This window comes from Mustela nivalis (assembly GCF_964662115.1).
Source record: "Mustela nivalis genome assembly, chromosome: 18".
Classification (NCBI taxonomy): Eukaryota; Metazoa; Chordata; class Mammalia; order Carnivora; family Mustelidae; genus Mustela; species Mustela nivalis.
In genome coordinates, this window is record NC_139037.1 from 27,087,174 (window position 1) to 27,111,172 (window position 23,999).

Genomic DNA, 23,999 nt, shown 5'->3' on the forward strand with positions numbered 1-23,999 from the left:
CAGAAACACTGGTTTTAGAAGGTGGGATCTGACCATGCTAAAAAAACAAAAACAAAAACAAAAAAACCTTCAGAGGGGTGTGTGGGTGGCTTAGTTAAGCATCCAACTCTTGGTCTCAGCTCAGGCCTCAGTCTCAGGGTTGTGAGTTCTAACCCCTTGTTGGGCTCCATGCTGGTTGCGGAGCGTTCTTAAAGTATATGGTGGCACTGCATGCCACCTCCAACCCCGCCAGCCAAATTGTTCTGTTCGATCACCGGCCCTTGGATGTTTCTAACAATTCCAAAGTGGATGGTAGTAACTTTGAAAGATCTTTGTTTTCTAATTAATAGGCTTTTATTATTTTTTTTAAAAGATTTTATTTATTTGACAGAGATCACAAGTAGGCAGAGAGGCAGGCCAAGAGAGAGGAGGAAGCAGGCTCCCCGCAGAGCAGAGAGCCAGATGTGGGGCTCAATCCCAGGACCCTGGGATCCTGACCCGAGCCAAAGGCAGAGGCTTAACTCACTGAGCCACCCAGGTGCCCCATCAATAGACTTTTAGAACTAGAATATCAGACGTGAAAGAGACTCTCAAAAATGGTTTAGTCCTTTTGAAAATTTTTTAAGATTCAACAAATACTGAGTACCTACTCTGGAGCAGGCACAATTCTAGGCCTTGGAGAAACAATGAGGAATAAAGACCCCCAAGCTCAAAATTTTTTGGTAGCACTTTTTTTGGGTCACATCTTTATTGAAGTGTACATTGAAATGATTTTTAGTACATTCAGAGTTTTCAGAGCCAACAGCACAATTAAAAAAAAAAATCCATATTTTACCTTTATCCTCCAGTTCCCTCATCACTGCTCTATCTTATCCCCTGCCCCCACAAGCAACCATTATTTTGTTTTCTAGGTCCATATATCTATTTGCCCATTCTGGATATTTCATGTAAAGGGAACCACAATGTGCAGCCTTTTGTGTCTGGCTGCTTTCACTTAGCATGTTCAAGGTTCCTCTGTGGGAGCATGTGTCAGTACTGACTCATCTCCATGCAGTCCATTGTATCCATTATACCTTACTTAGCCATCCATCACGTGAGGGCCATTAGCTTGTTTCTACCCTTGACTATTATGAATAATGCTGTTACCAAAATTTGTGTACAAATTTCGTGTAGAGTTCTGTTTTCATTTTTCTTGGATATATGCCAGAGAGTGGAACTCTGGGTCAGATGGTTACCCGTGTCTTTAACTTTTTGAGGAACTTTCCAAAGAAGCTGCACTGTTTCATATACCTACCTGGTGTATGGAAGAACACATACCCATTTACTGTTAAATTAAGTCCATTTTAGACTCTGCTCGAGGCTACTAGTAAACAACAGAAACTTAAGATAACCTTACTGGCGAGAAAAAAGACTGTTGATTAATATTCTTTATCGGAGGGTCAAGCCCCTATTAATTACTCCCTAAGCAGCATGTCTTTGGACAACCTGGGAAGCTGTTAGGCCCCACGGGGTGCTCAGGGGCACTAACTTGCTTAAACTGCGGTGGGGGCGGGTTAAGGAAACCAAGGGTCCAGTGTCCGGGAACCCCTCTCCCTGCGGGCATCGCCACGCTGCCTGGGCTCGACCGCCCGCCAGCGCCGTCGGGTCCGAGTGACGCTTTTGCTCGACCCGCCCGGCGCCCTGTGCGCCCGCGGGCCCCGCCGATCTGGGCTGTCCGCCGACGGTCATGCTAGGTGCCGGGCCCCAGAGCCTGCGGCCGAGGCCTTCGCCCGCCAGGCGGCGGCGCGACTGCTGGGGGCGGGAGACGGAGGCCGCGCCCCCGCGCCCGTCCCGCCCGCTCCCCGCTGGGGGCGGTGGCCCGCCCCGAGCCCGCCGAGGCTCTTCCGCGCCGGCAGGGGCAGCAGCGGGAGCGGCGCGGGGCGGAGCGGCGCGAGCGACCAGGAGCGGCCCGGCCCGGCCCGGCGCGGCGGCGGCGGCGGCGGCGACGCCAGAGCCCGAGGGCGCCGTTCGCGAGGCCGCCGCGGGAACCTGGCCGCAGCGCGGGGAGGCCTGGGGCCTGGAGGCCGCCGCTGCCGCCATGCCGCTGCTCTTCCTGGAGCGATTCCCCTGGCCCAGCCTCCGCACCTACACGGGCCTCAGCGGCCTGGCTCTGCTCGGCACCATCGTCAGCGCCTACCGCGCCCTCAGCCAGCCCGAGGCCGGGCCCGGGGAGCCGGAGCCGCCAACGGCCCCGGTGCAGACGGAGCCGGACGTGCCCTCCCGGCCTAGCCCTGGCGGCCCCCGGGCCCGCGACGTGGCCCAGTACCTGCTCTCGGACAGTCTGTTCGTGTGGGTGAGCGAGGCTGCCCCGGCCGCCGCGGGGGAGCTGGCGGGAGGTGGGGGCCGCCATGTCACCCATTATGTGCGGGGGGCGTGGCTGGGCCGGGGTCGCCTCCCCGGGGCCGGCGGCTGCGGGGCCTGGGGGGGCGGGGTCCGCCGGGGAGCTTGCGGGCGGACCGAAGGCTGAGGGGCCGGGGTGGCCCGGGGGGCGCCGAGAGAGCAGCTGGGCCGACAGCGGGGGTGGCTTGAGGAAGGGGCTCCCCGAGGCGCGGAGGGCACGCGGCCGGGCCCGGGGAGGGGAAGAGTCTAGGGAGTGGGGGGGTGGGGTGCCCGAGGGACCCCGGGAGGGAAACTCGAGGACCTCCGGGAGCCGGTTACCCCGGCGGTTCAGGGAATTGTGGAGGGAAGTTGAAAGGCTTTTCCGGCTCGGTCCGCACGGGAATGTTAGTAATGGGCTGCCAGTGAAGAGGAGGGGGCAGAGACGAATCTTGTGTTGGCCAAGGGAGAATTTTACGCATCTGGGTGTGTTGGGACATTTGTGTGAGGAGACTGGCTCTCTCCCCTAACTTTTCTTTTCTTTCTGCCCTTACGTATATGGTTGTCCTGTTTGGGTCAAACACACATACAACCCGTGCTTTCTTTCCTGCTGCCTTTACCTGGTGATTCATGACAGTTTCCTTTGATGTCTGAAGGCAGTAAAACATTCGCAGTCGAGAGCTGGCTCATCGTTTTCACTCAGGAGTTTCTCCTTTTAGTGAACCATTTTAAAACAGTGTTTTCAGTTTGTCTGCCAGTGCAAGATAAAGCAGCACCTACAAGGCATACAGGCTGGTTTCGCTTGTTAGGACAGATAATTTCAAGCTGGGCAGATCAACGGTATTTTGGAAGAACTTTGGTTCCACCTTGGTCTTGAATGCCAGGCGTGTACATGCACACGTGCGTGCACACACGCAGACACAGAATGATCAGAAAAGTTGCTCCAGGATTTAGGTCTGTCACTTGGGCTCACTAGGGTGTCTTGGGGCTTGTCTTCTCTTACAGTTCCCATTTGGGGTTAAGAGTAGGCTGTAAATGACTAAGATTAATATTCCAAAGATAGAGAATGATACACAACTCATTTGTTATAATTAATCCCTCTGTGCTTCATCAGGAAGCTGTGGGATTTATGAACTCGGTGGGCTGTGGATTAAGTCTTCTGGTCCTTCTGATGAAGAGATTATTAGAAGACAGTGAGGTGTGAAGTTTTATTCTTTCACTGCTGTGTACATGACTTTGGTACTGTGTAAACAGTAGGAAAGAAGGGAGAAGAGAAAGAACTCACGTCACCTCTCTTTTGTCTTAATTTCCAATCTATTTTTTCATTTGAGTTAGCAGGTAAACAACTTAAAGTGAGGTGAAGAGTGTTTCTGCCAAATGTTTAGATTATAATGTATTCTTTGATAACATAAGTACGAGACCTAAATAAGCCTTTGAGTTGTAACTACTATAGAACTACTAGTATTATTTAGTGTTTTTTTTTTCCCCTAAGAGTTTTTTGTTTTTGTTTTTACCAAACTCGTGTTCAAATTCCAGGTTAACACCTCTTCATAAAACGCTGCATAAAGCCTGTTGATTATCCTGTGAAAATCATTTCTTTTGAGAAAATTTCCATTTTGAGAAATTTCCAATTTCCCCCCCAGCCTTTTCATTAGAGGTCTTACCTAAAGCAGGTTCTCTTTTCTTCCTGATCTGTTGATGGTTGTTTTCCTTTTTCAGTTGATCTTAATTGTTTTCCTGCTTTCATGCTGGCCTGCCTTGGGTTTCTCAGACCCTCCACGTGTGCTCTGGAAGCTTTCCTCTTCACCCATGGCGTAGTTTCTGCTCTAGTAGCTGAGCAGGAGCCACTGTCTCCAAAGCCTGCTTCCTTAGGCTGACAGATAGCATGATCGAGTGATATCTGGTGGGGCATTGGTCAAAATGGATCCCTTTGGCACCCTGCCCAAAGACATTCAGATTCAATTTTTTAAAAACCAAGCAAGACAAATCAAAAACTGATCTTTCTGCCAGTTTGCAAATCCTCGTAGCTGTTGTTTGGCATACTGGAATCTCTAAAACTTATCTTTGTAGAGCACAATTTAAATTAATACACGTCTGATAGCATCTCAGGAGGGTTTTTTTTTTTTTTTAATTTTTATTTATTTATTTATTTATTGTGACAGAGATCACAAGTAGGCAGAGGCAGGCAGAGAGAGAGGTGGAGGGGAAGCAGGCTCCCTGCTGAGCAGAGAGCCTGATGCAGGGCTCGATCTTAGGACCTTGAGATCATGACCTGAGCCAAAGGCAGAGGCTTTAAGGCACCGAACCACCCAGGCGCCCAACAGGAAGTTTTGATTAACAAACTCAATTCAGAACCTTTCAGAGGTAACCATTTGGGGCAATCTGGAGGGCATAGCTGTGAACCCTTTCCCTCACGCTCAAAACAGTCCATATTGAAACAGTCCATAGACAAATAAAGCAAAATTTGGTAAGTCATAATAGATCCATAAAAAAAATATGGCAGCGTCTGGAGGAAAGAGAAAATGATGCCTAGGGGAAGTATGCTTGGAAGATGATATTTGAACCCAGCCTTGGGAGGTAAGAAGGATCTCAGCAAGCTGCATGGTGTATTTTAAGGAGAGAAAACGGAGTATGAAGCTCAGATGGTATATAAAAGGTAGTACAGGGCCTGTGCTGAATGGCTCATAAACTGGGCTCTTAAATTACAACTCCCTTGGGTCCTATCATTAAGAGTGGGGTATATGTCTCAAAATGGCAACCTGGTACTTGAAAAATGTAGTTTCTCAGATAGTATCCAGGGATCACTTAAGGGGAAAGGCAGAGCCTTGGAGTCTTCATTTTGATAAATGTCCCAGGTGATTTTTTTTTTTAAGATTTTATTTATTTATTTGACAGAGTGAGATCACAAGTAGGCAGAGAGGCAGGCAGAGAGAGAGAGGAGGAAGCAGGCTCCCTGCCAATCAGAGAGCCCAATACGGGACTTGATCCCAGGACCCTGAGATCATGACCTGAGCTGAAGGCAGAGGCTTAACCCACTGAGCCACCCAGGAGCCCCCAGGTGATTTTTTTACTAATGGTTGAGAAATGGATTAGGGAGCATAAGATGTGGGGTGAGGGTCAGATTATGTAAACCTTGCCAGCCCTTCTAAGGAGTATGGACATTATTTTGTGGGCCATAGGGTTTAAGTGGGAGGGGAGGGGAGAGGGGCTGTCATGATGAAACGGTTTTCTCCAGAGTGACCTGTGGCAGCAGTGGTGAGGGTGGCAAGAGGCCTGGAGATGTTGTGATTTAAGACCTCCCCCAAAGAGGTCTCTCCAATTGCGCCCCCCACCCACCGTGTGGGTGTTGAGAATAGGTTCAAGGGGAGACTCCAGGGTTCTCACACTAGCAAACACCCAGGTTTGATGTGATCACTTGTTTCTTCATGTCTTTCTAGAACTTTCATTCTAAAGTTTCATTCGAGATTAGGTTTTTTACCTAATTTTATTTTACGTGACCTAGGCTTATTTTATAATTTTCAGGTGGCCCTTTGGTTAAGTACCTCTTGATCCATTCTGTATTATATGTTTTTTTTTTAAGATTTTATTTATTTGACAAAAAGAGATCACAAGTAGACAGACAGACAGACAGAGAGAGGAGGAAGCAGGCTCCCTGCCAAGCAAAGAGCCTGATTCGGGGCTCGATCCCAGGACCCTGAGATCATGACCTCAGCTGAAGGCAGAGGCTTAACCCACTGAGCCACCCAGGTGCCCCTCTATTCCATATTGTTTTGGATTGTACAGGAGTGTTTGGCTTTTCTACTCCTTTATTCATATTATTTTCATTACTGTCTCCTTTCTTGTTTTTTATTTTCCTTTTTTTCAGATTTGCTTCTAAAATTATAAGATCAGGACATGGTAAAATGGAGAAATGAGAATATAAGTGTTAAGGTTCTGACATAGTTATATGCAAATCAAGTAATATAAATACACATCTCGGTGGGGGGGGGGGGCACAAAATGGAGGAAAGTGAACAACTGACCATTTAGAGCAGGGGTGGGCAAACTGGTGGCCTGTTTGGCCTGGCCTGTTTTGTACAGTCCATTTAGCTAATGATGGTTTTTTTATTTTTCAAAAAAAATTTTTTTTTAAGGGGAAGATTATTTGATGGTGAGTGTGGCCTGTTAAGCCTAAAACATTTATTACCTGATAGCCCATTAGAGAAAACGTTGCTGACTCCTGTTTTAAAGAGCCCATCTTCATGTAATTATGAAACTTCGGGATTAAAAGTAATTTACTAGGTTTGAGTCTTTATGAGTTGACTATTCCAGTGAAGTTTAGAGAAAAATATTAGCTTTAGAAATGTTGGGGCAGGGGCACCTGGGTGGCTCAGTGGGTTAAAGCCTCTGCCTTTCCGCTCAGGTCATGATCCCAGTGTCCTGGGATCGAGTCTCACATCAGGCTCTCTGCTCTGCCGGGAGCCTGCTTTCTCCTCTTTGTCTGTCTGCCTTCCTCTCTGCCTACTTGTGATCTCTGCCCGTCAAATAAATAAAATCTTAAAAATTTTTTTAAAAATTAAAAAAAAAAGAAAAGTTGGGCTGCTAAGGAAAAAGGGAACACTTCTGAATAAGAGGATATAAGCCTAGATAAACAACTGAAAAATATAGGAAGGATCCCTGATATTGTGAAAAGAGGAACACTGTCATCAATGTGATAAGGAGGAGTATGCATTTTTGCATTTTATTGTGTTGTATTTATTTATTTTTTTAAGATTTATTCATTTATTTGAGAGAGAAAGAGCATGAATGCTGGGGAGGGTGGTGCAGCAGAGGGAGAGGGAAAGAGAGTCTTAAACTCTCTGAGCATGGAGCCCGACCAGGGCTCAGTCTCACGACCCTGAGATCATTACTAGAGCTGAAACTAAGAGTTGGTCGCTCAACCCAGAGCACCCCCAAGTGCTTCATTATGTCATTTTATACTTGTCACAGGGAGCCTGCAGAGAGATAACGTGTTCTAGTTGTTCTTCCAGGGAAGAGACAATGGTGTGTGGGGGAGGTGGTGGTTAGTACTGGTGTTAAGTAGGAGACTAAGAAATAACCATATTGATTCTCTTCTTGAGACAGTTCCTGGTACTTTAACCAGCTTTCATTACAAGCTCATAAATCACACCCCATTGGTGGCCAGCGTGTTACAGCACCAAAAATACCTCCAGGGTTACACAGTGAAAAACGTGGCTAAGCTGTTTCAGAGTTATCTGCTCTTTTCTCTTTTCCTCTCAAGCCAAACTGTCTTATAATTTAGTTTCTGTTGTTCCCAAGTAGCACAGTAGACCCATTCTGGGAGGGAAATTTTCTTATGGGGACTTAAAGGGAATTACTTTAAGCCTGATTAAGTAGGAGTTCCTTGGGGTCACTACTATCTGATGTTTTTTGTTATAGGCTGCTCAGAACAAACAAAACTTGTTTTGTTCTTTTTTTCTTTTTGTAGGCTAACACAAAAGAAAGATGTTTCCTGAGGTTTTAAAAATAGTATTTAAGGTTTTTACATTGGCACAGATAAGAGAAACTTCTGAAGCATTTTAGTACAGTAGGAACACCATGTAACAAGATCACTGAGGCCACCCAGTTTGGGATTGCTAGTTATCAGTCTCCCACGATGGTGAGAAAAATAAATGTGGAACTTCAGAACTGGTCAGAAAGTTTAATAGACTCTAAACTTTAGAAGAATTAATTAAAGGGGCGCCTGGGTGGCCCAGTGGGATAAGCCTCTGCCTTCGGCTCAGGTCATGATCTCAGGGTCCTGGGATTGAGCCCCACATCAGGCTCTCTGCTTCCCCCTCTCCCTGTGCCTGCCTCTCTGCCTACTTGTGATCTCTCTTTCTGTCAAATAAATAAAATCTAAAAAAAAAAAAGAAAGAAAGAAAGAAAAATTAATTAAAAAAATTAAATAATGCATGGTCACGGTGCAGAAGTCTCAGTGAGGTACAGTGAAAAGTATGTCTTCTGCTTCTCTTTCTCAGAAGTGGCCATTACCACCTTTTTTCTTTTCTTTTTTTTTTTTTTTTAAGATTTTATTTATTTATATGAGAGACAGCGAACAAGCGAGCGAGCGAGAGAGAGCACACACACAAACAGGGGCAGAGGGAGAGAGAGAAGGAAGCTCCGCTGCCGAGCAGGGGGCCAATGCAGGTCTCCATCCCAGGACCCCAGCATCATGACCTGAGCCAAAGGCAGACGGTTCCCCGACTGAGCCACGCAGGCGCCCCACCCCCAGTACCACTTTTTTGTAATTAGTAGAAGTAGAAGGCCAAGAAACATCCAGGTTGTTCAAGTCCTTGACACTATTCCCATCTATGATGATACAGATGAATCTGTGTGTACATATGCATATGCTTTCTCTTACATACAGGGTAGCATGGTAATGGCATTTCTACACCTTGCTTTTTTAACAGTGAACGAGTTATCTTGAAGGTTCCATACAATGCTAGTAGAGAGCTGCTGAGTTAGTTATCCTGGCTTCATTGTATTCCACCGAATGGCTGGCTGGCAGTTTATTGAACTTGCCTCTCTGATGGACATTTAATTGTTCTCCATTTTTCTGCTGTTGGCGAACAGGGCTCCAGTGATGAACTCCTCATCTTTACATTCAGTCTGGGTTCTGCCTGCAAGGAAAAACTAGCTAGTTGCATAGAACAGATAAAGCGAAGTTAGCACTTTTGGTGTGGTCTATGTGGATAATGTGTGGTGCAGACCAGGCGTGCTAGAGGTGAGCCTCGTTTTGATTATTGGAGGTGAGAAGGTGGATTTACATCTGGGTTAACGTGTGGTTTCTGTAAGAATATTACTGGTTGGGATTTGCTTTAATGTATTTAGTTAATTTTTTAGAATGAAATATTTCAGTTAGAAAACACCACTTATCCATTTATTTCGCTTTCTGTCCTATTTGAAAGCCCAGGAACAAATGGTTTCATACAGTGTGAAATTTAGCAAACATTCACATGTAGGACCATGGTAAGAAAATTTTTTTCTAAAGATTTTTTAAATTTTTTGATAGAGCAGAAGCAGAGGGAGCTGCAGGCAGAGGGAGTGGGAGAAGCAGGCTTCCTGCTGAGCAGGGAGCCTGATGCCCGGTGCTGTCCCAGGACCCTTGGATCATGACCTGAGCTGAAGACAGATGTTTAACTGACTGAGCCACCCAGGAGGCCCCCATTTTTAAAACTTTTTTTTGTATAGGCGATTTTTTTTTTTTCTAACTGAAGTGTAGTTGATGGGATTTGCTTTTAAGTGAGGAATGCTACAATTATGTTATTTCCATATTTGTAATTTTCAAGGCTTTAATCAGGTGAGAATTTATCATATATTAAGTCATTTTTCTATAAATAGACATAGAATAGCTATTAATAATCGTTAAGGTGTTTTTAAAAACACTTTGTTCATCATCTTAAAATCATTATTAGTTGCAATTTAGTTTCAATTCTGTGTAGCTCTAGCTTTCATATTAAGTTCACAGAAAGTTAGCTCCTTTCTACATAAATTCCCTTTCTAGTATCAGTATATTTTCTCCTTTCCCCCCCTTATCCTTGCTAATTTTTAAATCTTATATTGAAATTAAAATAAATGATTATCTGTGAGTGATAGAATTATGACAGACTCCGTTTAAAAAAAAGATGATTTTTTAAACTGTATTTTTGAACTTTAAGAAATGTAACTGAGAAATAGTAAATAATACTCTACTTTTTGTTTTGTAACCCAAGATATATGAGAATGTGCTTTTGGATAGAGCAATGATTAAGCCACCCAAGTTTACTTTCTTCTCCTGTATTGATTGCTGTCCCTGGAGCCTGCGAGGTGTGTTGTTAGATGCTTATCAAGTTCTGTGTCCTGTAGATTCTAAAAGCTCTTTGCAGGGTCTAGAGCTCCCCCACTTCTCTTAACCTCCCACATGCCTTGAACAAGTAATTGTCAATGTGCAGACTTTCTTTATTTCCTATGCTACTACATGCAAAACCAGCAAGAATTCTTTTTTTAAACTGTGTTGTAATTAGACCAGGGGATGTTTGGCTGACTTAAAAAATTCCGTTCAGGGGCACCTGGCAGGCTCAGTCGATAGAACATACAACTCTTGATCTCAGGGTCGTGACGTCCAGCCTCACGTTGGGGGTAGAGTTTACTTTAAAAAAACCAAAAAAGCAAAAACAAAAACAAAAAAAACCCAAAACTGCTCAGCTAGGAGATGCGGCATGAAGGATTGTGGTTGTGGTTTTGTTTGATTAAGTTTTTCTTAATTAGCATGACTAAAGTTCCCATTGGCTGGTTTCAAACACAATGAAAAGAAACCTGCACATCTTTTTCATCTCCTTAAAAATGAGTTTTCTAAGCTGTTTTTTGGGCGGTTTTGTATAGGGCTCTTCAACCAGGGAGTCACAAATTAGGGATATAGGATGTTTTGGGTAACTGATTTGGATTTTTCCTGATTATTTGCAGGTTTAATTAATGACCAGAGCAGTTTCAGCCAAACTATTTTTTTTTTAATTCTTTAAGACCATATCACGTATTTCCTTGTCCCATTAGGCAGAATAGGACTAAACGTAATTTAATCTTTTTGTAAGGAATTGGGGCTGCCATTGTGTGTGTTCTCCCGAAGGGGTGGATGATGCGAGGTCCTGAGAGGGACCTGAAGACCTAGATCTGAAGGAACTTGTTTCCTTATATTACTTTTTTGGTCTTTTTTTTTTTTTCTCCCATAGTATCATTTGCTTCTTTTAAAAATAGAGGGAGGAAGGACCTGGGAAGAAGATTATGGCCATCTTCCTGTAAAGTTAGTGAATCAAAGCTTGAATCAGTCTTTACATTGAGTTGGGGTTCATTTCCATGTGTTCTCAATACAAGTCATGTTTACTGTCTTTATCAAAAGACTTTTTGGGTCTTTTTGGCTTTTGGGGTCATGCAGAGTTTTAAAAAATCGTTTGAGCATCAGTGGTAAGATGTGTCCCACTAGCTTCTTGGTCAAGGGCAGCCCACTCTTTCATTTTGAGAGCATTAGATTTATTGTTTAGGTGTGGGGATCTCCATCTCTTAATTATCTAAGGAAAGAGAAGATTTCCCATCTCCTATTGAAGAAGGCCTTGGTTTTGTAGTGGTGGCTCCTGGTGGCCTTCCGGTTCTCAGACAGCCCTGCCAGTTTGCTTCTTCCTTCTTCCCGGTTCCTCAGTTCCTTTCCCCTCTGATGCCCCGGATCCATTCCTTGAAGGCCCGCACTGTGCTCCGAGAACATTTATCTTTTGGCTGGTAGATTGTCCCATTGTAGTACATATGTGTATATACACATATCCCTATATATGTACAGGGTCTTGTGGCTTTTTTGGGACCATCAGCACTCTCCTCCTCATCTGCTATTTGTTTGGCAGGGGAGAGAAGGATGTTTGGGTGCTGGGTTTTAGTTCATGATAACCTCAACTTCTAGAAGAGCTTTCTTCAAGGCTCCCAAAATCTTAATGTAGGAAATGATACACCTAAGAGATACCTATGGCTTACAAGGTACATACAGTTCTGCACCTTTTGTACAGTGCAGTCAGGGCTGAAGGGGAAGGTGGCCTGCTGGATGGTACATACTGGGTCAGGGCTCTGTGATTAACTGGTGAGCCGGTGCCATCTCTGCCACCAACACTCATAAAAGTGTGTGCCTTCAAATATTCCTAATCTTGTAATGGCAGGGAACTGTGGAGGCCCAGTCCTTAGAAGTGATTGTTGAATTCCTAATACAAAATATTTACACCTGCCTTTATTTTTCAACAGGAGGAAATAAACTTTCTTCCTTTGGTTTGTATACAGGTTCTAGTAAATACCGCATGCTGTGTTTTGATGTTGGTGGCTAAGCTAATCCAGTGTATCGTGTTTGGCCCTCTTCGAGTGAGTGAGAGGCAGGTAAGTCTAACCTTAGGATGGATTCTAGTGACCAGATTTTTTTTTTTTTTACTTGTGTTTGATATAATTTTAAACTTACAGAAGGATTGCACGACTACTCTGAAGAGCGTCCGTGTGCCCCTTACCCAGATTCGCCGTTGTCAGCATTCTGTCCCATGTGCTTTCACATTTGTCTTTTCTTTATATTTTTTCTGACCCATTTGAGAATAAGTTGTGGACATCATACCTCTGTCCCTCCAAATACTTCAGTATGTATTTCCCAAGAGCAAGGACATTTTCTTAGGTGACCGTAGCATAATGCTCAAAATCAGGAAACTTAGCATTGATAAAATACTTTCTGGAATCCACAGTTCATGTTCAGTGTAGCCAAGTTGTCCCAGTCCTGCTTGCTTCTTGTAGCTCTTTTCCCCATGACTCTCATGAGTGCAGTTTTTAAGGAAGCAGACGTTTGTTTTTGTTTTAGTTTGAATAATAATGAACAACCCTCTTTAGAATATAGGTTCTTTTCCAAAGGAATTACTGAGAGATTTAAATTTCTCCCCTTGGACAAGATTCATCCTTCCACAAGCAGAAGATTAGGTGACTTGTTTTGTTTCAGGTGGCATAGTCTGACATTGGGACATTACTCCCAGAAGGTACATGTATATGAGCAGGACATGCTTTTATTTTATTTTTTTTTATTTTTATTTTTTAAAAATATTTTATTTATTTATTTGACAGAGACCACAAGTAGGCAGAGAGGCAGGCAGAGAGAGGAAGGGAAGCAGGCTCCCCGCTGAGCAGAGAGCCCGATGTGGGGCTCGATCCCAGGATTCTGGGATCACGACCTGAGCTGAAGGCAGAGGCCTTAACCCACTGAGCCACCCAGGTGCCCCCAGGACATGCTTTTAATGAAGGCGCCACAAGCATGCTGTACAGACTGGCAGGCACCCAAGGATTTTAGCGTGGAATGTAGAATGGTGTGTCTACAAATAAGAATTTAGAACTGGCCTTAAAACGACAACATACAAACAGAACTAGATTTCACTTTTTCTTATCTCAGCGATGAGACACAGGGACCTGCTACCTTGAACTTCTATTGGCCTCACTCCTTACCTACTCTTTCTACCCAGGTCCCCTGTTACCAGATCAGCTGAGGTCCTAGTTCCGAGCTTAACCGAGGTTAGTGTGCGCTTGAGCCCTTGGATGCAGGGCTCTTACGAGCAGGACTGTTTGTTCTCCCAGAGAGTTTTCGCTGGTGAATATTCAGCACTTTCTCCAAAATATCAACTCCATGTGTCTCCCAGGTGTAGCATCCATGGGAGGTCATTTTTGGGGTAGGAATCAAAAGCCCCTTTTGATGCTTCTTTCTTTGTGAAGAAAATCTTCTGGCTTGCAGGCCAGACATTGGTCAGGCTAGGCAAGCCATCTCCTCGCGGGTGGACTGATCTGGCACCAGTGGGCCTCCATCTACTGGTTTCATTTTCCTGAAATGGTAAGTATCCGCTCAAAATTTTCAGAACACATTACCCTGGAGCATTGCAGAGATTTTTACCATCTCTAGAGGTAACGGGCACATCTGTGATTCTACTTCGAGTTTTTCGGTTCAGATCACATCTTTATCTTACTTATTTATTTAAAGCTTGTTATTTGAGTATAGCTGAGACACAGCGATACCTTCGCTTCAGCTCTCCACCACGGTGATTCACAGCTCTCTAGACATTCTGCTGTGCTCGCCACCATGATGACTTTTGTTCTGATGTGTGTCATCCGGCGGCATTTATCAAACACTAGTTTGAGCTAGAACTCTGCAGAATTGACATGGGTTTGCTCTGTGGGTGATTCAGGGAAGTTCAAGAAATAAAGTCTCGCTGGAGGCAGAGACACTGAACGCTGAAAGCGGGATAAAAAAAGAGACTCTTCCGTGGAAGTTTAGAGCAAGGAATTTTCTTTTTTCGGGCACGTCATGCCTGCTATGGTGCATGTCCCAGCACTGTATGTATAGGAGCCTAGTCGGTCTCCCCAGTGGTTCTGGGAGGGGACACCAGGCTCAGGAGGCCCACCTTGTAGGTGGGGAGACCGAAGCACAGGAACGTTAAGTGACTCATCGCAAGTCGCATAGCAAATACATGGTGGGCTGAAGGTTCAAAACCTAAGCACAAGATGTCCTGCGTTCACCTTGTTCACCTGTCCTTGATCTGGAAGCAGGCGTTCACCAAAGGTTCTTAGCTTCCTTTGTTCTTTGTGCAAACGATGTACAGTCAGTATAGTGCGTAGAAGTGCCCAAAATAATAATCTTATCTTTCAGTAGTCCTTCATTTGTTACACATTTAGGTTCAGTTATTTCTGTTTCTATTCAGTTTTGCTTTTTTCTGTTTTGTTTGAATTTGTGAGACATCTCTTATGGTTCAGAACAATTTCTGAGAATGTACTTAGGAGTCCTGTTTCATTCTTACCTCTTTGCTCAGCTCTCACCCTTCCCACAGATGGCTCAGTAGTGTGTTTTAGGGGCTAGACTCCCCTCCTTGACCTTGATTTTAAAAACCGATGTCCTCCATATAGACAGAGTTACTCTTCCTCCAGCCCTGGGAGAGTACATTTATCCAACTTCTTTGGAAACCAGGGTGGTACTTATTAGAAACTGCAAAAACATTCATAACCTTTGATTCCATAATGCTGAAGAAATACAAACTCTGGCCAAGATATTCATTACAACATTTTCCGAATGGAGACGAAAACAATTGCATTGTCCATCTGTAACCGCTAAAATGGTATATTCATGGATTATTCACTGACAACTGGTCAGGTTCTCAGAATGTGAGAAGTGAAATAAAGCAGTGTGCAAAATTAAGGTTTTGCACATTAGGAAGAAGAAAAGAGAAATGCATAAAAATGCTAAGGCATCATTTTTGTTTGACTTTTCTTACCAAGTATAGACTGGTGAATAAACATATGGTATTTGTTAATCTGAAGGATGTTTAAAAAGAACAAGCCTAATCTTTTCTATTGTTTATGAATCCAAAGAGCAGAAGTATTAAAAATGATACTTGTAACCTTCACCATTTTAAAAATTTTGTGTTGGCAGTATTTGTATTATTCTTAATATGCAGGGTACTAGACGAATATCACTCTCCTTTTGATGGCTAAAACTTTATAACTGACCAAGGGTTACAACCCAGAGTCTACACATGACTTTCTAGGGGCCTTACCTTTATTCTTCGGAGAGTTTATTGTTTATTTTTTTTACCTTCTGCTGTCTTGTGAACAAATGTTAGAAAGCTGAATATAGGATATATCTTCTCCAGGGCAGCCAGTTTTTGTCGTGTTAACATCTCTTAAATAGGTTAGATGAAATAGTACTAACCTTTATAAATATTTGTCTTTTCAGCACCTCAAAGACAAGTTCTGGAATTTTATTTTCTACAAGTTCATTTTCATTTTTGGTGTGCTGAATGTGCAGACGGTGGAAGAGGTGGTCATGTGGTGCCTCTGGTTTGCTGGACTTGTATTTCTACATCTGATGGTTCAGCTCTGCAAGGACCGATTCGAATATGTGAGTTTTCAGCCAGAGCTCTTTGCTTGCTTAGTCACACGTTTGCCAGGTTTGAGTTGTGTAAGATGAAGGAGCCATAACGGGCACGTACTGGGTAGGTCTCCAGGGCAAGGCTCCTAGATCAGGTAGCCGCCGCCTGTTTCTTGAGGCATTTCTTGCAGCAGCCAAAGAATGCAGGATCAGTGTCTCCTCCTGAGGTCCCCCCCCCCGCCCCCGCACTAGCAGACTGTGTTACAGCCCTAGTGGGGTCAGTTCACTCTCAACAAACTGTTCCATCACAGCACGAGGAAAGCTTAGTGTATAAACGGAATAAAAGCTGCTGTCTTCCAGATACTTTCTGCTCCAGTCTCCTTCCATTTTTCCCCCTCTGATTCTTGGAGCCTTCTTTTGGACTAGCTTAGATTGTTTTACATTGTTTCCGTGGGCAAGGGCTGAATTAGCCCTCTTGCCTCCCTAGGTCCTGAGAGAAGTGAATCCTTCTCTGTCTGGGTATGAGATCTGCTTCTCCGCTTCAGATCAGAGTTGTTGGGGGGGTGACATCTCGCTCTTCAGTGCCCCCGGGCACCGCTCCGTTACACTGCTCCGGGGCCTCATTTACTCCTTGTCTCACCTGGTCCTCGGGGACAGGAGGTCCCTGCACCTCTGTGTGAGTTCATCTCAGTCCAAAAGCCGTCTAGGGGTCAAGAGAGCTAGTGCCCAACCTCCCTAACGGGTTTGATACTTGTCCAACCTCCCTAACGGGTTTGTTGCTTCCACCATCCAGCTCAGACTTCCCAGCCCTTGGGCCTCTGCGCACCCCCCCCCCCGCCCCGCCCTTGCCTCTCCTTGTATACTGTCATCGGGACATTGAGATAGGGGGCGCTCCGCACCGGATGACATTTCCTCTGTCCCAGCCCTAAAGATGGTAGGAATACGCTCGCTCCAAGTGAATTTTCAGGAGGAGGGGGAGAGCAGGATTGAGAAAGAAACAACAGAACATGGTGCGGTCTGGAGTGCTGTTGAGTGTTGAGAGAATTGCATACGTTTGGAAAATTGCTTGGAGAGAGGCTTATCATCCCACTGGTAGGCGGAGGATCCTTGAGAATTTGAGATGAAAATATGGTGTATGTTGTTTATAGTCTGTAAAATAAGTGATAAAGATCTCTAAGTAATTAGCTCGTGCTCGTGTTTAGGTTGGTTGGACAGTCTTAACCATCTGGCGGTGGTGGGGTGCTGGTCTGTGCTTAGCATTGGGCAGTGCTGCTAAGCCCGGTTCCTGAGCACAGACACCAAGACTAACCTCGAGTTTCTTAGGGAAGCTTAACACTGCCGTGAAGAAGAATGAACTTCCTTGTCCTGTTTTGTACATTTCAGCTTTCATTTTCTCCCACCACACCCATGAGTAGCCACGGGCGAGTTCTGTCTCTGTTGATCGCAATGCTGCTTTCTTGCTGTGGATTAGCAGTCGTCTGTTGTGTCACAGGCTACACCCATGGGATGCACACACTGGCTTTCATGGCAGCGGAGGTGAGATGTGGACGCGGGCATTCGTTCTGATCATGCTCCTATAGATTTGCAATTCACACATGCGGTGACTGAGAGAGAGTTGGTCTTTTGTTTTAACAAGCCTATTTTGAATTCCTTGCTTTTGTGTTGGGTACTGGTATTGAAGGAGAACATGTATGATTTCCTGTAATCCTTGCTGCAACATGGTAAAGGTAATTATTTTTGCCAACATTTGTGTAGTGCTTACTATATGCTGAGGGTTGCTCTTAATATCTCATGTGTTTTGACTCATTTGATTATTCCTGTTCATAAATGGGGAAACTGGTTAGAGGGTACAGTGAATTATTTAAGGTTCAGATTGAGCAATGGCACAATCCAAAAATTGGGTTTTTTAGGTATGTATAAATTAAAATTGTATAGGATAATATAAATATTTAAGTTCTAGTCTTTATTTTGGAAGACTAGTCTGAGATATTCATGTGTATTTAAAATTTATTTTTTAAACCTTTCTGAAAATACTAAGTTCATTCAATAGAAATAAAAATTTTTTGTATGTCCTTATATTAAATTGCTATCTTTGCTTTTTTCCTCCAGCCAAAGGCAAGATATTTTTTATCTTTACCATAATTGCTACTCTTAAGTGAAAAAAATAATAGATTATTAAAGTTAATATTGAAACACAAAATTTGAACTACTATTTGGGAATTTATTAGAAGAGGATTAAAATTTATTGGGGTGCCTGGCTGGGTCAGTTGAGTGTGTGACTCTTGATCTGGGGGTCGTGAGTTTGAGCCCCATGTTGGGGATAAGAGGTTATTTTTTAAAATTTAATATTTTTTGAAATTTTGCCTAATAGCATTGATTTCAGAATAAGTTGTATTAGTGTAAATAAAATTAGGAAAGGAACATTTAAGTACTTAGTAAGACATTCGCAGTTCTAACTGATTACTGTCTGTATGTATCTCTTTTGAAAAAATCTTAAAAATTTTTTTGCACTGATTTTTTTTATTAGTGTGCTTTAGATATATTTTATAATAAATCACCATTTGCATGATAGTCTGACTTTCCTGCTTTTTACTTTTATTAATATTAAGCCAAATTTTGGAAAAGGTATAAATAAAGATATTTAAATTAGGCCTATTGGATCATACTACATACATATTTTAATTTTAGCTCATTACTGTTGATTGTTTTAAGATAATTAATAATGTTACAGATTATATATTTTAAACATAATCATATTTTTATATTTATAGTGTTTCTCTATGTAAAATATTTTCCGTTTATAAATTGGGATTTTCAATTCTCAAACAATGTAATAGTTCTAGTCTGGTATTTTAAGAGGAGTTTTTTAAAATGTCAATTTCTATAGTATAAAATACCATGAAGGTCTTAGTTTATTCTTCATTCTTTTTGCTTTTGTGTGGGCAAGGGGAGTGGACAAAGCATTATGTAGAGAGCAGGTACTCGTCTTGGATTGGGGGACCTGAACTATCCTTTGGGTATGGGATCACCAAGTATTCAAACACCCTTTGAGAGAATCATGATGGGGACTTTCTGCTGTATAAGATAGAAGTGATCATCAAACTACTAGAATGAACCTCAAGATCGTGGAAGGCAGCCCCAGGAGATGGTCAGGTGTAATCAGTCAATGTTAATAGAAAAAGGCTCAATGAAAGTTGGTTTCTAGGTCATGAAACCATCCCATGGAAATTTGAAGCAGATCAAAATAGTTGGTAAGCTTGAACAACCTTCCTTTTTTGCTTTCAGTTTTGTTGTGATACAGCTGACACACAGCATTGTGTAAGTTTAAGGTATACAGCCTAACGAATAACTGACATAGATTGTGAAGTCATTATCACAGTAAGCTTCCTTAACATCCATCATCTCAGTAGAGATACAGAAAAAGAAAGAAAGGGGTTTTCTTGTGATGAGAACTTGCAGGATCTGCCCTCTCCACAGCTTTCAGATGTGCCACAGCAGTGTTAATTCTAGTCATTATGTTGGATGTGACATCCTCAGTCCTGATTTATCTTGTGACTGGAAGTTTGTGCCTTCTGAATGCATTCATCCCGTTCCCCACCACTGTGCCCCCACCACCGTCCCCCCCGCTTGAATAACCTGTGTTTTAGTTGAACTGAGAAATGCTTGCCTTTTATCTTTTCGTAAAAGTTAAGTTTGGCCTGAGCAATTCCAAATTTTACTAAAGAAGAACTACATCTTTCTTTATAGTCTCTTCTTGTGACAGTGAGGACTGCTCATGTGATTTTACGGTGAGTAGAAATTTGGGAGGGAGGCGATTAGGTCTACTCATAAAGTCGGTTTTAAGTGTCACATATATAAAATCTATAAAAATGTGACTGTACTGCGTCATGTTTAAGCCAGATTAAGCTGTAATAGTAAATTGCTAAAATGATGTTTCTCTGTTCACTGCAGCTATGTAATTCACCTCTGGGACCTCAACCATGAAGGGACGTGGGAAGGAAAAGGAACCTATGTCTATTACACAGATTTTGTCATGGAGCTCACTCTCTTGTCCCTGGACCTCATGCACCATATTCACATGTTGGTAAGCTTCTGCAGAAGGAGCTCTAACAGAGAGCTAAGTGTTTTAGAATCAGGAATCCTGGTTAGTCCATGAGAAATGAAACGTTTATGGGTAAGCTGCGTAAAATCTCTCAAAACAGACGCAGCTGTGTCCCTCTGTCTTTTTGCGGCTGGGTGTAGAATAATCATGTGCCCTTTGGCTAGAGCCCAACTTGAGGAGGAGTTTGTTGTCCTCCGACACTCTGTGAACTCCACTGACCAATACACTGGTCATTCTTCTACCATGAAATTAAGGGGATTCCGTATGCCCTGCCTAGTTTCTGTGGCTGCTGATACGTAGCCATTATTTTGTAGGGGGTAGTGGGTTAAGCCTCTGCCTTTGGCCCAGGTCATGATCTCAGGGTCCTGGGATCAAGCCCCGAGTCGGGCTCTCTGCTCAGCGGGGAGCCTGTTTCCCCCTCTCTCTTTTTGCTTGCCTCTCTGCCTACTCGTGATCTGTCTCTGTCAAATAAATAAGTAAAATCTTAAAAAAAAAAATTAGCTTTTATTTAAAAAGCTCTCCTAAATGCCCAGGGATAACTTAACATTTTATTGTATTTATTGCTGCTTTTTATATTCAAATACATACAGTCATAAATTGAGATTGTATTTTCGACATACAGTTTAGTTTTGCCTTTTTTTTTTTTTTTAAGCTAATGGGTTATCTGTATTGTCCTGTGTTAGCCACAGTTTTTCTGAACCATTATAATGCCTTCAGGATAAGAATTCCATTATATAGATGTATGATGATTTAATTAACCAACCCTCATAGTAGATATTTAGATTGTATTCAGCTGTTTGCTATTTTCACATCTTTACGTAATTTTTTGTCACATGCTAGTTTTTTAAGATAGTTTTATCTGGCTTTTGTCACTTGGATATTTTCCCATATAATCAATCTTTTAAAAATGTTATACATAAACATAGTGTAATATTAATATATAACTTTATTTTATAATAAATATAACTAATGACTATATACTGTTACATTATATGAATTTACAACTGGACTGTTTCCCTGCAGGGCATTTTGCTCATTTACTGGTTTTCTTTTTTATAATCACATGGACGGATATTTTTGTGTATAAAAAGTTTTTAAATTTCTGATTAATTCCTGAGAAAATACAGGTGGTGATGGAGTGTCGAGGCTGAAGAGTGTGTACATTGGTCATGGCAGTGAGATGAAATACCTGCACTTGCTTGGTGAAATGTCATTCCAGCTCGCCCTTACCACCGATGAGAGCTTCTGCTGCCTACTTCACCTTTGTCACTAGCAAATTTCCATTCTTTTTTTTTTTTTAAGATTTTATTTATTTATTTGACAGAGATCACAAGTAGGCAGAGAGGCAGGCAGAGAGAGGGGAGGATGCAGGCTCCCAGCTGAGCAAAGAGCCTGACTTGGGGCTCGATCCCAGGACCCTGAGATCATGACCTGGGCCGAAGGCAGGGGCTTAACCCACCGAGCCACCCAGTGGCTCTCCATTCATTTTTGTTGTGTGTTTGATTTTTCCTCCTTCCCGTGAAGTTATTTGGCAACATCTGGTTATCCATGGCCAGCCTGGTCATCTTCATGCAGCTGCGTTACCTGTTCCACGAAGTGCAGCGTCGAATCCGCCGGCACAAGAACTACTTGCGTGTGGTTGGCAACATGGAGGCCAGGTGAGCCAGCACATGCCGGTGTTGCCCAACTGGACTCATTGTAGACCTTCCATAATAAGCAATCCCGGGTGATCCGAGAGCCACTCTTGTTAGCTGTTAACAGCAGGGCAAAGATGATAAGTGGAAGCTCTGGAGATGGACTGCCTGGTGTGAATCCTCACCTACATGAGGCTTTACTTTGTGATTTGGGGGCACCTTAGTGAGATCTCTGTGCCTCAGTTGCTTCCGCTCTAGGGATGATAGCAGAGCCTTTGTCCAGGAACTGCTAGGAGGAGTCAGTGGGGTAATGCAGGTTACATGCTTAGAACAGGGTGGGTATGTAATAGCTGCTCAATAAATTCTAGGTAGTTCTTATTATGCCATTATTTTTATCATCATTGTCCTTAAGTGGAAGCTTCCTTGGGCTTCTGTGATCTGTTTTATGAAGTAGGTTTCACTTATTCCTTCCCCATGCATGTTTACACACATACACACTCTTAAGCTCGCCAAAGGAGGAACTTTCTTGCCAACTTGCTGCTGTGAGATGAATGGGTACCCTTTAAGTGTCTGGGGGAACAGTTTGGCTCTCCAGGGATGGGTCTTAACTCCTCTGGTTTGCCCAAAAATGTTCCCTCAAGTCATTTTTAGCTAATGTGTTATGTTGAAGGAACTAACAGCTGTTGTTAAGACAGAGTTCGTTTCTGTGTATACATTTCTAACTCTTTGATGGGCTACGAAGAGAAAGCAGGTGTAATGTTTCTGGTGGTTGGAAATGTTTGAACCTTTGTAACTGCTGTCAAAGGGCAAAGTTTGCGACCCAGTGTACGTGTGGGGAACTGACAGAGGGGGTCTGCTGGCTGCGTCTCTTTTGCAGGTTTGCAGTTGCAACTCCCGAGGAGCTGGCTGTCAACAATGACGACTGTGCCATCTGCTGGGACTCCATGCAGGCCGCGAGGAAACTGCCCTGTGGACATCTTTTCCACAAGTAGGGACTGGTGTTCTGTCCAGGGCGTGAGGGTGCTTTTTGGGCCCATGCTCCAGACCACTCCTAGCAAGGGAGGGGGGACAATACCTCAGTCCGGCTGTAGGGCTGGCAGGGAGTGCTGTGGGAAGCTTTGGGCTGTCGTCCTCCATCCCTCAGCCTCTTCTCTATATGGCAGGACCGTTCCCCACTCACAGCCTGCCATCGTCATTTCTGGGTCTGCTGTCTTCATATTCCTTGTCAAGTTAAACCCTGAAGTAGTACAGATATGCCTGCAAGATTTAAAAGAAAGGGGCGGGGGAAATCCTTGCTTTCAAACAGTTTATGCATTCACTGGGACAAGAGACTGTAATTCTCTGTTTTGCACATGCACAAAAGCAACAGAAAAGCAACATGCCAGGGAGGTGGGTTGAGTTGGGGATTGGACCAGGGCCGCGGAACAGTCCAGAAAAACTGATGATGTTATCAGGAAGACCAAAACAGCATTTTCAGAAAATCTTTTTTTTTTTTTTTAAGATTTTTTTTTTATTTGAGAGAGAGAGCCTGGGCAGGGGGAGGGGCAGAAGGAGAGGGAGAAACAGACACTTGATTCCTGGACCCTCAGATCATGACCTGAGCTGAAGTCAGATTAACTAACTCGAATTAACTAACTGAGCCACCCAGGCACCCTGGATTGGATGTTTTTTGATGATGAGGTACCTCTGAGCTATTTTTGGCCTTTTGCATCTGTGATCATTTTTGCACATTGAGAAAATTTTCATCTTTATATCTTTAATCTTCCTCTTCTCATTTTATATTCCCCAATTGTTTTTCTTCTTCAATTTCTTCTACAATTTTCTTCTCCTTTTCTTAATATCAGAAGGGCTTTGGAACTTGAGCATCAGTAGCTAAACACGTATATTATATTTTAATGTTAATTTTTAAAATTTAAATACTTTTTTTCAATTTAAATTTTAGTTAATAGACAGTGCCATATTGGTTTCAGGAGTAGAATTCAGTTATTCATCACTTACTTACAACACCCAGTGCTCATCACAAGTGCCCTCCTTAATGTCCACCCCACCCCCACCTGCCTTCCCCCGTCAGCCCTCAGTTTGTTTTCTGTCGTTAAGAGTCTCTTATGGTTCGTTTCTCTCTCCTTTTTTTCTTTTCCCCCCTCCCATATGTTCATGTTTTCTTTCTTAAGGTCCACATCAGTGAGATCATATGGTATTTCTCTTTCTCTGACTTATTTCACTTAGCGTAATAGTTCTATCCACATCATTGCAAATGGCAAGATTTCATTTTGGATGGCTGAGTATATTCCATTACATATATATACCACATCTTCTTTATCCCTTCATCAGCCGATAGACATTTGGGCTCGCTCCATAGTCTGGGCTCTTGTTGATAGTGCCGCTGTAAACATTGGCCCTTCAGATCTGTGTTTTTGTATCCTTTGGGTAGTAATCCAATTACTGGATTGTATAATAGTTCTGTTTTGAACTTTTTGAAGAACCTCCAAACTGCGCTCCAGAGTGGCTGCACCAGTTTGCGTTCC

At 43.3% G+C, this 23,999-nt stretch overlaps 1 protein-coding gene across 1 annotated transcript in view; it reads left to right on the top strand.

The window, feature by feature from the left end:
* The first annotated feature begins 1,899 nt into the window (after positions 1–1,899).
* The window catches only part of AMFR (autocrine motility factor receptor), a 40,797-nt gene continuing 18,697 nt past the window's right edge, over positions 1,900–23,999 (top strand). Inside the window, exons 1-8 of the mRNA XM_082712510.1 lie at positions 1,900–2,311; positions 12,144–12,236; positions 15,604–15,768; positions 17,122–17,274; positions 19,486–19,526; positions 19,690–19,822; positions 21,365–21,498; positions 22,352–22,462. Coding sequence (XP_082568636.1) covers positions 2,057–2,311; positions 12,144–12,236; positions 15,604–15,768; positions 17,122–17,274; positions 19,486–19,526; positions 19,690–19,822; positions 21,365–21,498; positions 22,352–22,462 — 1,085 coding nt within the window. The 5' untranslated portion in view covers positions 1,900–2,056. The remainder of the gene's footprint in view (positions 2,312–12,143; positions 12,237–15,603; positions 15,769–17,121; positions 17,275–19,485; positions 19,527–19,689; positions 19,823–21,364; positions 21,499–22,351; positions 22,463–23,999) is intronic.